Source organism: Trichophyton benhamiae (genome assembly GCF_000151125.1).
Source record: "Trichophyton benhamiae CBS 112371 chromosome Unknown Abenha-G-c-321f20.f1, whole genome shotgun sequence".
NCBI classification, from domain to species: domain Eukaryota; kingdom Fungi; phylum Ascomycota; class Eurotiomycetes; order Onygenales; family Arthrodermataceae; genus Trichophyton; species Trichophyton benhamiae.
In genome coordinates, this window is record NW_003315088.1 from 254169 (window position 1) to 271427 (window position 17259).

Below are 17259 nucleotides of genomic sequence, written 5' to 3' on the forward strand. Positions count from 1 at the left end.
TTATATCAAGGCCTCTATCCAAAGTGTTATTCACATTATTCTACTCGACAGATGGCCAGCTGCTACTCCATATACACTTAACAGGAAACAAGCTTTTCTTGTTTTTAGCATCAAACAATCTCAACTTTCTTCTTTTTAGGTGGGTCCATCAATAACTAACTAGTGAGCTAGTCATCTTGACTCTTCAACTTAAAGATATCTCGGGAAACATCAGAGGTCATATATTTGATATATACATGTACACCTGGTTGTTTTGAAAGCTAGGTTTTACTAGCTTATATATCGAGTATTCGGCAGTCTTCTTAGTTGCTGCCTGCGTTTCAGAGCTTCTCGTACGACTCACGATGGTAGAGAACTCTGCAAGTATATCTGGACGAGAAGCAGCCTAACAACGGTGGCGGCAGCGACGATAGCATCTTTCTCGCTGTCCCCTGTCCTCCAGCTCTCCATCTCTGTGGCCGTATCTCTAGCACTCTCGTTGCATCCCTCGCTCTCCCTCTTCTCCTCTTGCTCCCTCTCCTCCTCTTGCTCCCTCTCCTCCTCTTGCTCTCTCTCCCTCTCTTGCTCCCTCTCCTGCTCTTGCTCCCTCTCCTCCTCTTGCTCTCTCTCCCTCTCTCTCTCCACTTCTAGCCCCCTCTCTTTCGCTTTCCTCCGCTCCCTCTCTATCAACATATCCCGTCTGCTCTTCCACTCCCTCCTTCTCGCTCTCTCTCCATCTTTCTCTCTTTCCACTTCCAACTTCCTCTCCTTGCGCCTCTCCTTTTCTCTCTTACACACCGTCCGCTTCGCGCGTCCCCACTCACCCGTCTCGGCCCACAGCTGAGCTATTTTTGCTTTCTGCCGCTTGGATTTTGCAGCCTCTTCCTCTCGTGTCCTAGTACTAATTAACCCAGTATTCTCAAAAGATACTCATGGAATAAGGCTACCTACCGCCCCTTCTCCCTTCTACAGTATCTCATTTTACCATTAGATTTGATATAAAAATAACTATATTTCGATTCCACGAGCAATCGACTGTGAGTGCGAATAATACGGTTAACGCATATTTCTTCCCTACTAGAGGATTGTGGTACTTACATGCCCGCACCTTCAGGTCGTTCGAGCGTGCCAGTATTCTCTACGGCAGTGTAGGCTGGTGGAAGACTAGTGTTGGCCATATTTGAGTCTTTTGACTGGCGGGTCGATGTAGAAAAACTAAGGGTAAGGGCGTTTGAGGTAGTAGAGGCGTCAGGTATCTTCTTAACACTTTTAGTAGAAGAAGTGGAAGAGGGCAGCAGGAGGGAGTTGCACGTAATTTGTATGATAGCTACAAGTAACCACATTCGTCATCGACTTGTGCTCAACCATGGTTAGGCAGAGCCGCCTTTTTGAGCCGCACCGTTGCCCAGCCACGTACTAAACTTTATCTTCTTGTCAATATGGGTTATCTGAGGAAATAGAAATAATCGAGTTACAGGTGGATAAAGCTCGACGTTGAGGTTTTGATTTATCCTTAACTAACTAGTTAACAAACTCCATATTCAATGGATGATGTAGTAAGTAACTATTCCTGAAATGCGTTGATGATAATGAGAACATCACCGGCTCAATAAAGGGCATTTAGGACGAGGGGTCTTTATATCGGATGCCCTTGTTTCAAACTCGGGAAAATAAATAGGGATAAAATATGATCTTTATTCATGTAGAAACAAAAAAAAAAAAACACACCAAAAAAACATACGAAACTCCAGGGTGGGGTCCCACCCTCCTACCCGATGACCCCACCCGCCCGCCCCTTAAAGAGTTATTGTATTTATTTTTTTCTTTCTGACGTTTTTGTATGTGTAGATAACCGTCATCGTCCACGACAAGATGATATAGGCGGTGACTATAATAATTATTAGTATATTCTATTAATATATATAAGATACCTATTTTACTTACCGTCTTAGATAATAAAATACTTTCTCTAAGAATATAAAAATTATAAGAATAAAGTGGGCCTATTGGGCCCATTGGGGGAATTGGGGGGGATTTTGGTGGTGTTGCAGTTGTTATTATTTTCTTGATATCGTCTGACTCGAATATTGCCTTGTTCATCTGTGACGAGGCGATATGGGCAGTGACTATAATAATCATATTAGTATATCCTTTTGATATATATAGGATATCTATTTTACTTACTGTCTGATATAAAGAAATGCCTTTTCTAAAAATATAAAAATAGTAATAATAAAATAAGCCCATTGGGCCCATAGGGGGAGTTGGGGGGCCATGTTGTTGTTGTTGCTGTTATTGTTATTATTATTATGTCAAAAACTTCAGCTCTACCCACTATGAGTGTAGACTTACCCCTTTTTAGTGTAGTGGCAGACTTTGACATATCGTTATCGTGGTAGTGGTGATAGTGGTGATGGCGTTGATGCTGGTGTTAATGTCGGAATATGAACTGCAGGGCCAAAAAGGCCTATCTGCCCTATGTTCTCGAGGGAACATGGATCAAGACAGCGAGTTGTAGCAGTGGATAGATAGTTGTCCTAGCAGTTGGTAGTGTTGATTGTTGATAGTATTGATGTTGTTGATGTTGTTGTTGATGTTGTTGTTGATGTTGTTGATGTTGTTGTCTTTAGATACGCTACCCAGGCTGTCTTTTATAGGAAACTGCTCTTTACCTTAACGGTAGGAGCCACCCGCGTTGTATGGCATATGACTAAGCATAAGCCTATGCGTTATATCGGGGTCTCTCTCCAAAGCGTTATTATTCACATTATTCACATTCAACGCGAACAGACAGCCAGCTGCTGGCTGCACTTAACAGCTTAACAAGACTCCTTTTGATGGCTTCATTTCCATAACTCGATCGACACATCTCGACTCGGTCTCGCAGATCCTCCGCCGTCTCCCCTTGACCTTCAAACGCTTGATCCTCGACTGCAACGGCTCCCACCAACCAACCCCGCCGGCGCCAGTACGTCATGACCATGTCCTGAGCCCGTGATCCCCATGTATCCATATTTCTTTTAGACAAGTACAAGCTCTCCCTCGCCCGGCTGCAGGGGGTCGACCTCTTCCTCTCGCTTTGCCTTTTCTTTTCCCTTCGCATGGCGCGCCTGTTGTGAATATTCTAACATACATACATAGTTGCCCACAGGCAGACCGGTTTTAACGCTCTTTTTTGACTTTTCGAGTTGCGCCTTCGAGACGGCTCGGACAAGGGCCCTAGGTGCGGGCTACGGTTACAGCGTACAGCGTCCAGACGACTAGTGGCTGCAAAGAGGCACAGAGCACTCGACAGTCGCAGGGCCAGGTTGCGTCTGGCCCGTCGAGCTCGCCATGTCTATAAAGTAGGTCCCAATCTTCTTCCCTCTCAGATGGCTGTCTAGATGAATACCTTATCTGCGGCCTCACGATGGGCAAGTCGGTGCTAAAGGCCTGGATGCTTAGTTGGGCTATGGTCCATGAGACCAAGGGGCTGGTCCTGCTGCCGAACGAACGCATCATATACACCTCCCCGCTGCGCACAAGCATAGCTCTCAAGTCCATCCACCCAGGCCCCGACAAGCAGTCCTTCGCCAGGCAGGCCAGCACCGGCCATGTCCACCTCACCAACCAGAGAGTATGTCTCTTGTCCTCGTTACCTCGACTTATACACAGATATCTTACGTTTATAGATCGTCTACCTCCCCTCGCAACCCACACAAGAGTTCCAGTCCTTCTCCGCGCCCCTGCTGAATCTCATAGACACCCACGTTGCCGCACCCTTCTTCGGCCCTAATGTATGGAACGCAGTCGTCCAGCCGGTCTCGGGCGGTGGGATTCCGGCTTCCTTTGCAGCCATACAGCTTAAACTCACCTTCAAGGATGGAGGGGCGTTTGACTTCCACTCGAACTACGAGCAGATCAAGGAGCGTCTGCAACAAGCCGTCGAGCGGGCCAGGGAGAGCGGGCTGATATCCGGGGACGGGGCGCAGGTAGGAGGCTCCGGACGAGACGGCGGTGCGTTTGGCGTCGTCGACTTTGCGAATGTGCATCTCGAGGACTTGCCGGCGTACGAGAGCAATTCTACCACCGGTAATAATCATGATATATCAGGAACACTCCCCCCACAAACAACAACCACCACAACCACAACCACAACGACTGCAACGGCCACATCAGCTGCAAACGAGGATAGCAGGTCCGGCCGGCCGTCGTTCGAGACGCCTACTGATCCGCCGCCGGGGTATGAGGAGGTGCAGCAGCAGAGCGTCGCCAACGAGCTGGAGAACCAACTCCGCCGCCGCCGTCAGTAGCGTCTACCCTTAGCATCACCATCTTCGTAGTTAGCATTCTTCTCTTCTCTTTCTCCTCTTCTCTTATTATTCTCTTCGTGTCTTTATAAAGTGCTTCTTTTCTTCTATTTCTTCTATATCTTTTTTTCTCAATCACGTGCCTCAACAAACCAGCCAATCACAGCCCTTCTAAACCAACCTTCGTCCTTTTTTCGCTCCAAAACATCGACGAAAAAGACGACGAAGAGACCAACAACGTCGACAAAAGGCCACTCAAGCCCTGCCGCAGCCACATTAGCTCCCGAGATACACATCTCATCTCTTCGGAGCGGACAGATTCAACCCCTCCCTGCATCTCCCTGCACCGCTGCATATCGCTCTTCCCACCGCTACAATGGGTATCGCCGACATGTTCGTTGAGTTCGTGAGCTCGCTGAGCTTCGGAGAGGTCGCTGAGGCCGAAGCCCCCCCGGCCGAGGAGGTCGAGGACTCGTCTTCTGCTGGTGAAGATACGCCTGACGAGGACAAGTCGGAGGATGCCGAGGAAGAGGCCGAGGAGGAAGAAGAGGAAGAGGAGGAGCCAGAGGATATCATGCCCAAGTTGGTAGAGGGTGAGTGTGGCCCATCCCTGTTTGTTCCTGGTGTATTTCGCTTTCCGGAGGGCGGAAGGTGGTCGTATGAATCGGTTGAGATGGCCAATTGATGGATTGGTGTGGTCAATTGGACAATTGGCACCGTATATTATATATGCCTTTGCCGAAGTCGATATCGATTGCGTTCAGCAGCAAGTAACTAACCAATTGCTTTGATAGAATGCTCAAACTCCAAGGCCTGCGCACCTGCTAAGCACCATTTCGACGACTGCGTTGAGCGTGTCACTCGCAACTCCGAAGATCCCGAGTTCAAGGGCCCCCACGAGGACTGCGTTGAAGAATGTAAGTCATCGCAAACTGCCAAAATGTCGATGTCAATGGCATGTTCTAACCACTTTCTAGTCTTCCACCTCCAACACTGCGCTACCCAGTGCGCTGCTCCCAAGCTCTGGCGCGAATTGAAATAGATCTGATGTCCTTTCATCTCTCTTACACCCCCCCTCCATCGTCCCGGTTTCGTCCGTGTCATTAGAACAAACAACCTGTACTATACATAAAACTCCAAATCACAGTTCTGGACCCTCTGCTTGTTTCTTTGCGGAATCGTTAGACAGACAGAAAGGATGGACTAGTGTGGAATGAGGGATGTGGGAGAGATTAGATGGGCTTGTATCTGCCTGCATATATGTTTCGACCGATTGTACCTTGTACGGCTAGTTTATTCCTTATTTTTGGTATTAGATGTTGTCTACGGATGAAAATGATAGAATATCACTCTCCATTTATGCAGCGGGTATTCAATGCTACATTATACTGAACTAAATCTGAACTAAAGCAAACAACCAAGCAAAGAAGGGTATATAAATCATCAGGCAAATTATGTACTTACGCCCTCCGGACAATGGCCTCCTCAAGACTGCCAACACGCTGACACTCGGCTTCAAGCCTGCGTTTACGCACGTCCGTCCCAAACAAGCCAACGCATAGTGGCAGCGGCACCACGGCAGAAGCAATCACTGCCTGGAAGATAAGAGCCCGCATCATATGGAGGGGCGGATCTTCTTCTGGTCCAGCCTTGAGTGCGTTCTCGATTAGAATAAACGTCGCTCCGAAGATCTGGCCGCCAGTCCAGCATAGCGTGCTCGGGATCTCAGGCGACATGGGGTAGGTGATTTCAACCATATACTCGAGAGCCACTGGGAGAATGCAGAAACTAGCTGCGCCCATAACAGAAGCGAGCACGTACGGGCCTGCAACGTTGCCTGAGCTAGGTGCAAAGATGAAGGCGATGTAAGTTGCTGCGAGGATGGGGACGAGGATTTTCATGGTGCCCAGGTAGTGTTTTAGGCGGTCAATGATGGGGGACATGATGGCGGCGGAGACAAGGCCGACCACGATCAGAAGGGCACCTGTTATCCCTGCTACAGTCTCAGAGTAGCCATGTGGATAGAGGATCTGGTTGAGCAGCGAGGAGATGCTGTTAAAGAGACCGACATAGATGCCAAAGGGGAAGAAGATGAGCCAGAATTCAATGCGGGTGGCTAGTTGGCGGAGACTCGATAGAAGTGGTGGTTTTACTGTCTCCGAAGCCGCGCTGGGGGGTGTAGGAGGTCGGCTGGGGACGAAAAATGATGGTATGCATGCGACCGAGGACTATTCAGTGGTAGATAAGTTGGTTAGTTGGCTATGGGTCCCTAATATATCGTATCATGTTTCTATAGCCGGGGGTGGGTGTATAATATCCCTCTGATGTGTTTCCGTCGGATAGAGGCATAAGGGGCTTACAATAATCGAAACATAAAGCACGAGATTGGGAATCTGCTCTGGATCCGTGGCCAGTAAAGGCCCGATCAGCTGTCCCAACGCTCCGCCAAGGGGGTTTGCCAGGCTGGCAACTGCTGTTGCGCTTGTCCGGCCCTGGCCAGTGAACCAGATGTCACTGTATCTCGTCGGGGCCGTCAGGACAAACGGCTGGGAAAACCCGATCAGAATCTGACCCAGCATGGCAACTCCGAAGTTGCCGCTGCCCGCGCGGGTGCCTGCATATCTAATCCAGTTGCCCGCGAGAAGCAGGGCAGACGCGGTAATGATGGAGGACCTGGGGCCGCCCCTGTTGAGTGTCCATATAACTATCCTGTATGCCCCCCTCGAGATTAGCACATTGTTCGATAGCCGGACACGACTAGCAAGGAGAACCACATCACTTACGGGCTAGCAACGCAAAATGCAAAGAGGAAGGCAGTGCTCATCCAGTTGATGGCCCCCTCGCTGACCCGGAAGTACTCTGAGGCCGTCTTCGATACGGCTGAGAAGGTGAGCCACTGGGAGAAGTCAGCAATGTCAGGCACAAATCTGGGGTAACTAAAGATAAGGCAGATATAGAATCACTTACATCCCAGCTGACGATGATATTCAGCAGGACCAGCTGTCCCAGACCGAAGAAGCGTCTCTTATAGACCTTGAACGCCGCAGGCTCCGGCCTCACCGTCGTCCTGGTGTCCAGCGTCTCAACCTCAATAATATCATCCTTTGCCGTGGATGGAGGCGAGCCTCCCTGAATATAGTCCGTAGAGTCCATGGTCACAGCCGGCATTCAGGACAGACAGACAGGCAGGCCAGGCGTCATGGGCGGCCTCCAATATATCTGTGTTAGATTCCTAACCAGAGCCCGTCCAGGAGATGTCTGTCTATCCCCCTGAAGCTGCTCCAGCAGTTCCAGAAGGCGTCCTGGCGTCTCTCCCTCTCCCTCCCACTAACTGGCTGGCATCCGGGCCGACACATGTGACGGCGCAGGGCCTAAGGAAAGCCCTGCTGCAGGATCGCAAACGCTGGCCGCCGTTTGTTTCGACTTGCATCCGGGGAAACGGAGCTGGTGGGCTCTTCCAAATCTTCCCTGCAGAGGCTCCATCCCACTATCTGAGTGGTACCCAGGCTCTTGTTTATGCTGTCGTTGTGCGTTGTAGATTGTAACTGTAGATTGTAGCTGTCGACGTCGATGCAGGCAGGCTGCTAGCCCCCCCTGGAGCCACGCAGGACAGCAGCCAGCTTGTTTCCCCTGCTCCGGCTCGCTTGGGAGCATCGATAAGGCTCGTATCAGACGGATGGACAGTGCTGGATGAGCAGTCGATTTGGTGGCGCATCTCGTTGAGCCAGCCGATTCGTGGTATTCGGAGATAATAGGTGCTTTGTTTTTTCTGCGGTCTGCCCTGCCCGATCTTTTTCCTCTCATCGGTTCTTTTTTCAGACCTGTCTGATCGGTGATATCGATTCCTGATTTCCTCTCGGGTCGCCGAAGGGGATTAAATACGTCTTTGCCGGCTGTCTTGCTGCTGTTGTTGCTGTCGTTGTCGTTGCTCGCTGTGAAAATGTTGAGCCGCCCCCTTTGCTAGCCAGCGAGACCCTTAAACGAAAAGCCCAGCTCAGCCTCTCTCGATTGCGAAGGATCTGTTTCATACGACAGATCCAGCTCTGCGATCATGAATACAACGAGCATCCGGTCCAGCGAGTATTCTTATAGAGACCCGCGGTACTACTCTTCGTCCTCCCTTGGGAATGCGCCTCTCCCCAAGACGCTGGATGGCTACGGCGGCATGATGCACCCTGACGACGGTGAGGGCTCGAGGTACAACCCTGTATGTCCATCTCTATAATCTCTTTAATATCATAGTCAAATGATGGTCAATACGGCCAATCTCAGTTCAATGGCGTGCTGATGTGTGCTGATATGCGTGTGTAGCAGCTTTCTCGCGGCTCCGTCCTGCTCAACCCCAACGACCCGGTGTCGATGCACCTGCTCGCAGAGACAGCCATTGGAGACAGCCTGCACTTCGAAGTGCTCTCGTTCGAAGAGGTCGAGGAGCTGAAACGAGAGCTCGCACTGGTCCAGTCGCGCATCGACGGCGGGAAACGAAAACTAGCGCTGGAGCTGAAACTGCAGGAGGCTGCTCAGTCCCTCAACAGGCTCTACGACAACGGCTCGGACAGGGTGAACGGCCATCTGGGCCAGGATGCACACGGACACGGACACGGCCATGGAGATCTGGATACCTCGGACGAGGGGCTGGCTATCACGCGGCGGAAGTGTGAAGAGCAGGCGCAGGAGATAGCGAAGCTGGAGCGCAGGGCCAGTGATATCCGGACGAGGATACTCGAACACACGGCCGGAGTGCTGCAGATGACACACAAGGGACTGAAGAAAAAAAAGGGATCAAAGACAGACGACCTCTCGTCAACATCTGACGATTTGAACGGCTTGGATCCGTACGGCTGTGGACATGAGTTTGACCATAGGAGTCTCTACCGGACAGCCGATTACCTGGACCACCATGGCGGTGCACCGCCCAGAGACGTCCCTAGCCTGGAACCGGATGTCGAGTCTCTCAGTGGGCTGCAGGATACGCAGTCGAAGCTCGAGGAGATGACCTACAGGCTGCGTGAAATGCTCACGCAGATGAACACCGACCAGGAGATTGACCCTATCCCTCAGATAATCACCAACGAGGGATCTTCCGATCCCCTGGCCACAGTCAATATACAGATTGACTATCTAGAAAAGGGCCTGGAGACGATTGCGCTGCATCAAAGCCATTCCTCCCGCGGTCAGGATAGCCATACCTCTGAAGACTCTCCTTCAAACCATGATACGATTGATCGGCTGGATGCCTTCAGTCGACGGCTCGACGAGGCCCTGGCAGCAGCTGGGTCCAGCAGACAGCCTACCAGCCCACACATGTCTACTATCAGGAAATCCATGGCTGAACAGCTGGAATACCTTGACTCTGCTGTTACAGATGTTGAGAAGCGGATTGACAGCCTGGTCGAGCAAAAGACCATCCTCGGCATCCAGATACAACAGCAGCGAGACCTCAACTCCAAATCTGATGCTGAGCGTGATGCATACATTGCAGACCTTACTGAGGATCTGACCAAGCTACGCAAGGAGCTGGACAAGTCTCAGGCCGAGGAAGAAAGCTCCAAGGCCGAGATAGCTATGCTCATCGACCAGCTGGATGCTGCTCGACAGGACTCCATGCTTCGTGAACAGAAACGTAGCATCGGGGAAGCACCTGAGGCAACCCCCGAGAAGGAAGCACTGATGAAAGCTGAACAGGAGCTGGCAGAGAAAGAGACTCAAATCTCCAACCTAGAGTCCACCATACAAGAACTACGTTCCCAGGCCGATGCTCATCTCCACCACACTCGTGAACAGGTCCAGCAGGATCTAGCTGAAAAGGACTCACTCATCAGCAACCTAGAGTCTACTCTCCAGGAACTACGCTCCCAGGCGGACAGCCAGTTCAGCCAGATCAAAGAAGCCCATCAGTCCCGCGAAGAGGCCGAGCAAGCCCACGCCAAACTTCAGACTGAATTCTCCGAACTCGAGAGTGATATGGTTCGAATCCAGACTGAACTCACCTTCGCCAAAGCAGAGCTCGACAGTGCCTACGGAAGCAGGTCTGAACGCGCCGCCGAAGCAGCTGCCAACCCGGCCGTGCAGCGTGAAATAGACAACCTGCGAGAACGAAACATGGATCTAACCAGCCAAATAGCAACGCTGAAATCAGTCCAGATGAATAATGCCAATTCAGCGAGCATGGGTGCTCATGAACGTATTCAGGTTCTTGAACGGGAGCTGCGGGAGACCATTGAAGACTACGAGGAGTTGACCAAGCAGAGCATCGAGTTTGAAAAGGAGCGTGACAAGCTCGAGAACATGATTGATACGTACAGAGACCGATGTGATACTCTTGAGACCCAGCTTGGTGACGAACGTATCCAGAATCTGGGCATAAGGGACGGCATGACTGTTGAAAACACGTCCATTACTGTGCTGAAGAGCGAATTTAAGAAGATGATGAGAGAGACCAGAGCAGATAGCATCAAGGCTCTACGGGTAAGTTGGCTTTGTTATCCTTTCCCTTTTACTTTATATATATACTGACAACATCCAGGCCGAGCAAGAAGAACGACGACGACTTGAATCCATGCTCAGAGCCATGAAGAGAGAGCAGAGCTTGAAGAAGTCGAATCTCAGCCAGAGCACCCTGGCCTCGTGAGAGTCATATCTCGCAGCTACTTTACCTGTAATCTGTCAGAATTTCCGCCGGAGTTGAGCGTTTGGTTGATTCACCCTTTTTTCATTTCCTTTTCTGGGGCAGCTAGGCGTGAGGCGAGGCTAGACATGATGAATATGGTGCATCCATTCCGGCACGATTTTGGAGGCTTCAAAAAAACAAAAAAAAATTATTCCGGGAGTTATCAAAAAGGGGCAGTATGCTGTCCAACTTTCTTTACACTTTCATTTGGAGGATTTGGTCAAATTGATCCCTTTGCTTCCGTTGGCTTGAGTTGGTTGACCAATTTTGATATCATGTTGCCATGTATACTTCCCTTCCCCCTTACCATCTCGTTCCTGCGTTTTTTTAAACTCCGTTTCTTCTTTTTTGTTTTGCTACCTCTATATATCATCTGCTCCTTCCTATATGCAAGTTGCTGCGCGTCTGTTCTTTTGATTATTTGTTTTATATATACGACCAATACCCAGAAATGCATCTCGGCTATCCAGGAGATTTTAATATGGTTCTTTTGCTCCTCTTCGCTCATTCAAGGGCAGTCTATCGTTTTTAAAACATATTGGTGAGCCCTGCAATCGTTGAACATTTGGCTGGCCAGCATGTCTCTCCACAAAGGGAGACAAGAGCCCTTCTCCGTCGTCAATCCGGACTTTGATCGATTGCCTGTACGGCGGACAGCGTACGCTGTGGACAGACCCAGTGGCCTTCGGCGAGTGGTCTCGGCGAGAGCATTGAGTCCGCATCTAGATTCATCTGAGTCCTTGCCCAGCGAGCATAGTTCTCTCTACGATGCCATGCTGTTGAGCTACGAGTCCGACCATAACAACGGACCGCAATCGAAAGGGAAGAAAGATAACGAGGACGGTTCGAAGGCGGCCGGTGCAAGCCACTTGCAAGAACTGCGCTCTTGGGACAGTGAAAGAGCCCGGCGCCGAGACAAGCTCGCAGTGCCTTCGTTAGATACTATATTCGAGAACAGGAGTGTATCTACCCATCGAGCTGCATCGTCTCGCTCAGGGCTGAGACATTGTGCATCAGTTGGCGTCTCACTGAACACAATATCCTCGTACTCAGGCGTTTCGTCAAGGACACTGCCCGTACGGCGGAATCAATACGGATCAAAGATTTATTCGTTCGACGACAACGACATACCCTCGCTTCGACCTAGATTCTCTTTTACTCCTCTTGCTCCTCGTGAACGCCGCCATTCATGCAGTACACTCTCTTCAGAGGGAAGCTTTGACACCTTTCGCTGGCGTAACTACATTGTTTCTCCAGCTGAACCTACACAACCTATACATCCTCCTCCGCAGCGACCAAGTACTCCTCCTGGTGTTCCCTCTTTTGGCTCACCAGAAGCTCTAAACTACGACATATCATCTCTCCCTAGATCAACCCCACGAACAGGCCAGGACAGCAGCAGATCACTACCGCCAGCTACTGGAAGCCCGGAAGGCGGAGAAAGAGAGAGTGGCTCTGACGATGAATGCGGGTGTTGTGGGATTGGATTCCGGAGAGCTATCCGCGAGACAACCTCCTATATCACCTACCAGCCTCCTGAACGTCTACCTCCGGGAGTTCTTGCAAGGGCTGATGATGGGACACTTATTCGAGGGCGGTTTGGTGCTCGAGCAAGCGGACATGGCATTGGAGCCACTGCGAACTTAGCGAACCATCCGTTTCACCAGAATCACTTACCCATTGCAAGAACGAAGGATACGGATATCAGACCACCACAGCCAGTCCGTTCAAGGTCTAGCCATACTAACTCCCGCAATGAGTTTGGTCTACGCGTCTCATCAATGGGTAATCCAAGCCCGCCTTCTCGGTATCGATCGCTGCTTGACGATCACAGGGATCTACCCGCTCCTTCTGGCCCCGTACCAGCACCATCTTCGACTCGTACAAGAAATCGAACGACACCACCACGGCTCAGAGAGCAGATGCAGTATTCACGCCCTGCATCAACACCAACACCAGCTGGGAATGACGCCTCCTCGTCCAGCACTGAGAATCCCAGTGTGCTATCTTCCACCAAGAGCGGTTTACAACGGCTCTGGAATCTCGTTTCATTAAACGTAACCAAGTGCTGCCTCCTGGGCGCTGACGACGAACACGAGGGACAGCGAGGTACAGAGCTGCAACACATTGCCGAGTCCTCCCACCAGGCAACCGCAAGCGTAGCAATGGATAGACATGCCACTTGAGCACCCTGGGAGGAGTTGTATCAAGTTTGCTTCTTGGAGTAGTAGTCTTGTGCAGTCTTGTGTAGGGTATCTCCCTGGCATTAGCCGACAGGCAACATCTATATCAAGCGTACCGAACGAGCCCTTCCATCCCCCGAACACTGAATTCCTGCGGCTGTACTTATTATTTATTTAATCACTAATAAACAAAGCCTCAGTTTCACATATACGAGCAACATGCAAGAAACAAAAAAAAAAAAAACCTCCCATAGCTATCTATCTTACCATATGTCTATCTTCCACTTCTTCTAGAACGAGCATGGCTCAATCGACAAGCATCTCAACCCAAACTCTAGATGGCGCCGATTGCTAATCTAAACCGCGGGTGATCAACGATGTTTCGTCTACCCAATCCATGTCCTATATGCGATCAATTAGGTCAAAGCGGACGGGTTCTCCGAGGTCCGGTCAAGTTTCTCTTCCTGTATAAAACGTAATGGCTCCCCTCCTCCGTTCTGCCCCCTGACCAATATATGTGAAATAAGGAGGAATTCTCCGGGTAAATCCATGTTGATTGTTTGTTTCAAACGTAAGAGAATTGATGGATGTTTACGCGGGGTCGAGTCGAATTCTACTTTGACTGGATAGTAGATGCAGTCGTCATGGAGAGGGTCTACGGAGAGAGAGTGTGTGTTGGATTGGGGGCAGATAGTTAGGTAACTAAAATTGGTATCGCTTATGCTTGCTTGAAGAAGATGATGACCGGGTTGATATAGCAAAGAAGAAGAATAGGCGCAATATGTCGTAGGAAACAAGAGTGAAATCAGTGAAAATCAAAATAAAAATGGGGGAATAGATTGGTAGCAGAAAATGGAACCGGAACTAACCCAGCCCGTATATACGCCGCCAAAATACAGTACATGGTAGGGGAAAGACTACTGATTGCAACATCCAGTGGAGTAAATCGTTGTCTATAATCCTTCGAAGAATTGACAGGCTTCTTCGAGTTTCTTTTCTCCAGCTGCAAAGTCCCATCCGATGATGCGGGTATCCTGGCTTGCGCAAATTAGTTTGCGCGCATCAAATTGGATCTTTAATATTCCTGCCGTCGGAGGTATGAGGGCTTGATGTCCTGCGACATCAATATTGGCAGGCACCGGGTTTGGTGGTACATGGGGCCCTTGGGCCTGATGCTGGAGCACAGGGGCCGGAGGCAAGTTGGTATCGGCTGCTTGGTCAGTCGGCTGCTGGGGCGGGAGAGGGTTGTGGGCAGCGGAGGCGGCTGCTCCGGTTTCCAGGTTGTTTGCATGGTGAGGGCCTTGCATAGCTTCCGTTGATGCAGGACCAGCCTGCAAGATTTCATTGGTGGAATCCAGATCATTAGCTTGTGTGCGAGCGGCGGCCGCAGCTGCAGCCGCTCTAGCGGCCCTGATAGCCTCAGCCTGGTTTAACCTTTGACCGATAATCCATTTGCCTTCTTTATCCCTCATCCAGATGATAATTGATTCATCATAGGAGCCGGAGACAATTCTGGCCCAGTTGCTTCCACCTCCTCCAGGGGGGATTTTGGCGCCCAACGCCATGACGTCCTGTGGCAATCTGGAGCCTGTATTTGGGGGTCTATGGCTGCGGCGGGTGGTTACAGGGTTCTCATCAATGTCTCCACGGCGTCTGGCTTCAAAATATTCCTGGTCCACTGCCAGTGCTTCAAGTCTCATGGTTTCTTCCGAGCCCGGAGGATCCCCAAAGCCGGCCTGGACTGTCCGGACAAGTCCCGAGTGACCCTTCAAACAGGCAACCTCTGCCCCTGACGTGTGGTCGTATATGCGGACTGTGTCATCATTGCTGCCACTTACAATTCGTTGATTGTCAAATTGGATACAGGCAATGCCCTTATTATGGCCTAATATTGTCTTCAAACAAGTACCGCTATGGATACTCCAGACCTTGATAAGCCGATCACCAGACCCGGAAACGATTTCGTCCTTGTCAATCTGGATAGCATTGACAGCGGCTCTGTGCCCATCTAAGGTTATTAACAAACTGTACGGAGCTAGAGGCTTGATCTGCTGGTTGGCCATTTGGGCCTCAAGTGTGGATGGTGGGGTTGCTGCAGTATCTATGATGTAGTCAGGGTATCTGGGGCCGGTTCCCTTGGCAACCCTGGGGTAGTCTGCGTCAGTAGGCAGCAGGGCATTCCGGTTGAATATTTTGATAGTCCTATCCTTCGAACAAGTAACCAGGTACCGCTTATCGAAGCGCAGGTTGAGGACAGAGTCAAGATGGGCGTTGGGAAGTTCGTGTATTTTTTCTCCGGTGGAGAATCGCCAGATGATAACGCTGCGATCACCACTTCCGGACATGATAACATCCTCCTCCGGGCTTGCATCAAACTGAAGACAGAGAACGGATTTGGTATGACCAACTAGGGGCTGACCCCTCAGCCGCAGTGATTCTAAATCCCAGACCCTGACCGTCTTATCCCTGCTGCCACTGACCAGCCACTTGCCTGCGAACTGAATAACGTATACCCTCTCACGATGGGACTCCCACGGTGCATCTGGGTGGGGCAGCTGGAAATTAGTGAACCGGCCATGACGCCAGTTTTCTTCTAACTTCTGACGTTGTTTGTACAGGTAGGCCCAGTTCAAGGTAGGTCCGTTGCGGGACCATACAGCGGCCGAGGAGTAAGGGAGGGGTGACCGGTCATCTGTGAAGAGGGAGTCAAAGCCCGGAGAGTGCATTGAAGGGTCAAGAGAGTGGGGCACATTACACTTCTCAGCGAGCCGGGCGGCCAAGCGTGTAGGGGAGGAGATCTCCATGGGCGAGTTAGGCTCGACCGTTGTTGCATCATGCATTTCATGGTCTCCCTCGGTGTCTGTAGGCATCTTGCCGACAACCACCTCAGGAGGACCAGCCCCGGCACGGTCACAGGCGAGCGCACGCCTCTTGAGCTGAGGCTGACCAGACTCTGACTCCGAGTGCCTGTTCCTGGATTTTCTGCCTTGCTGTTGCTTGGCGATCTCACTTGACTGGCGATGGAATTCCCGAATCGAGCTCATGTTGAGTCTCCATCCTTCCTTGATGTATAGTCCGCGCCATAGTCTAGAATCGAGGATCCTGCTGCGCCATGGTTTTGAGGCAAGCGATGCCGTCAGGAGCGTAGTAGGATCGAGGTAGGAGAATATTTCAGCCGTTATCTCCGGCGGGAGTTTCCGTACGGGATCCATATGGAGTAATGGGGTCAGACGTTCGATAACCCCGGTGATGGAGGAGGTCCGCAGCGTTCTCAGCAGGGTGTATGCCAGTTCTGTGCAGCGTTAGTTAAACGCACAATCATTTGTGAGTGGCGTAGAGGAATGAATGGGCTGGGGCGATACCAGCTCTATCTGCTTCACTGCGCGCGAGGATCCATGCAGGCAACTCGAGCGAGTCCTGCACGCTCTCATTTTCCTGCACGCTCTTCGTTTCGTCTGAGTAACCCTCGTCGATCTTAAACGAGCTCTTCGTGGGGAGAACAGTGTAGTCCCTTGGTTGAAGCCCAAAGGAAGCTCCCGCTTCGCGTCCCATGGAACAGTATCTGCGATAAACCGGTTCAGGCGGAAGTCAACTGGCACGGCGCCGACCAAAGCAGCAAAACAGAGCACCCAAGCAGTAGCAACCAGGTCGCTTGGAGTATCGTAGTATGTCTCTGTGTCTGCAGAGGCCCTACGCTGGCTGTTGTGTCTCTCTTAACGGGCTGATGTTTTGATTCCTCCGGCCGAAAGCGTTGCAGGCGAAGATCAGCCGGACCAGGCCTTCACGCGGTGGTACCTAACAGATCCTGCCCAGACGTTTCACACTGTCGGCCTCGCCCTGTCGTCGTCGTCGTCGTCGTCGTCGCCCGTCCGTCTCTCGCCCTGCCCTTATGCGTGTGGCTGTGTCTTCCCTCGCCGTCGTCAATGCTGCTTGGTTGCATGTAGTTCGTCGTCCGTCGTTCGCCATCGCCCTGTTTATCCTGGCCGGGGCGGCTGATGTCATGTGCCCCGCTTAGTCACGCCACTTACCTAACTTCTTACTCATCCTCTGACTAATATATGACTCAGCCGCGCTAACCCCCTTCTGAAACATCAAACCTCCAACCTTCGACTTTCTCCTTAATCCCGCATTTTCACGA

The 17259-nt window shown here is 51.0% G+C and overlaps 8 protein-coding genes across 8 annotated transcripts; 4 read left to right on the forward strand and 4 right to left on the reverse strand.

Moving 5' to 3' along the window:
- Positions 1 to 339: 339 nt before the first annotated feature.
- On the reverse strand, positions 340 to 1322 carry ARB_02334 (uncharacterized protein; the record flags this gene model as incomplete). Its single annotated transcript, XM_003011438.1, has 2 exons — positions 340 to 880; positions 1078 to 1322. The coding sequence occupies 2 exons, from the start codon at positions 1320 to 1322 to the stop codon at positions 340 to 342; spliced, it is 786 nt and encodes a 261-aa protein (XP_003011484.1).
- Positions 1323 to 3388: 2066 nt separating this feature from the next.
- ARB_02335 (uncharacterized protein) lies at positions 3389 to 4271 on the forward strand (the record flags this gene model as incomplete). The annotated part of the gene is made up of 2 exons (XM_003011439.1): positions 3389 to 3595; positions 3651 to 4271. The coding sequence occupies 2 exons, from the start codon at positions 3389 to 3391 to the stop codon at positions 4269 to 4271; spliced, it is 828 nt and encodes a 275-aa protein (XP_003011485.1).
- A 373-nt stretch (positions 4272 to 4644) lies between these two features.
- On the forward strand, positions 4645 to 5310 carry ARB_02336 (uncharacterized protein; the record flags this gene model as incomplete). The annotated part of the gene is made up of 3 exons (XM_003011440.1): positions 4645 to 4891; positions 5063 to 5185; positions 5246 to 5310. The coding sequence occupies 3 exons, from the start codon at positions 4645 to 4647 to the stop codon at positions 5308 to 5310; spliced, it is 435 nt and encodes a 144-aa protein (XP_003011486.1).
- Positions 5311 to 5728: 418 nt separating this feature from the next.
- ARB_02337 (uncharacterized protein) lies at positions 5729 to 7421 on the reverse strand (the record flags this gene model as incomplete). Its single annotated transcript, XM_003011441.1, has 4 exons — positions 5729 to 6496; positions 6629 to 6953; positions 7052 to 7164; positions 7236 to 7421. 4 exons carry the CDS (start codon positions 7419 to 7421, stop codon positions 5729 to 5731), a joined length of 1392 nt encoding a protein of 463 aa, XP_003011487.1.
- An 898-nt stretch (positions 7422 to 8319) lies between these two features.
- On the forward strand, positions 8320 to 10899 carry ARB_02338 (involucrin repeat protein; the record flags this gene model as incomplete). Its single annotated transcript, XM_003011442.1, has 3 exons — positions 8320 to 8475; positions 8580 to 10736; positions 10795 to 10899. The coding sequence occupies 3 exons, from the start codon at positions 8320 to 8322 to the stop codon at positions 10897 to 10899; spliced, it is 2418 nt and encodes an 805-aa protein (XP_003011488.1).
- Positions 10900 to 11158: 259 nt separating this feature from the next.
- On the reverse strand, positions 11159 to 11446 carry ARB_02339 (uncharacterized protein; the record flags this gene model as incomplete). The annotated part of the gene is made up of 1 exon (XM_003011443.1): positions 11159 to 11446. One exon carries the CDS (start codon positions 11444 to 11446, stop codon positions 11159 to 11161), a length of 288 nt encoding a protein of 95 aa, XP_003011489.1.
- Positions 11447 to 11516: 70 nt separating this feature from the next.
- Positions 11517 to 13124, forward strand: ARB_02340 (uncharacterized protein; the record flags this gene model as incomplete). The annotated part of the gene is made up of 1 exon (XM_003011444.1): positions 11517 to 13124. The coding sequence occupies one exon, from the start codon at positions 11517 to 11519 to the stop codon at positions 13122 to 13124; it is 1608 nt and encodes a 535-aa protein (XP_003011490.1).
- A 950-nt stretch (positions 13125 to 14074) lies between these two features.
- ARB_02341 (uncharacterized protein) lies at positions 14075 to 16673 on the reverse strand (the record flags this gene model as incomplete). The annotated part of the gene is made up of 2 exons (XM_003011445.1): positions 14075 to 16413; positions 16484 to 16673. The coding sequence occupies 2 exons, from the start codon at positions 16671 to 16673 to the stop codon at positions 14075 to 14077; spliced, it is 2529 nt and encodes an 842-aa protein (XP_003011491.1).
- Positions 16674 to 17259: the final 586 nt, after the last annotated feature.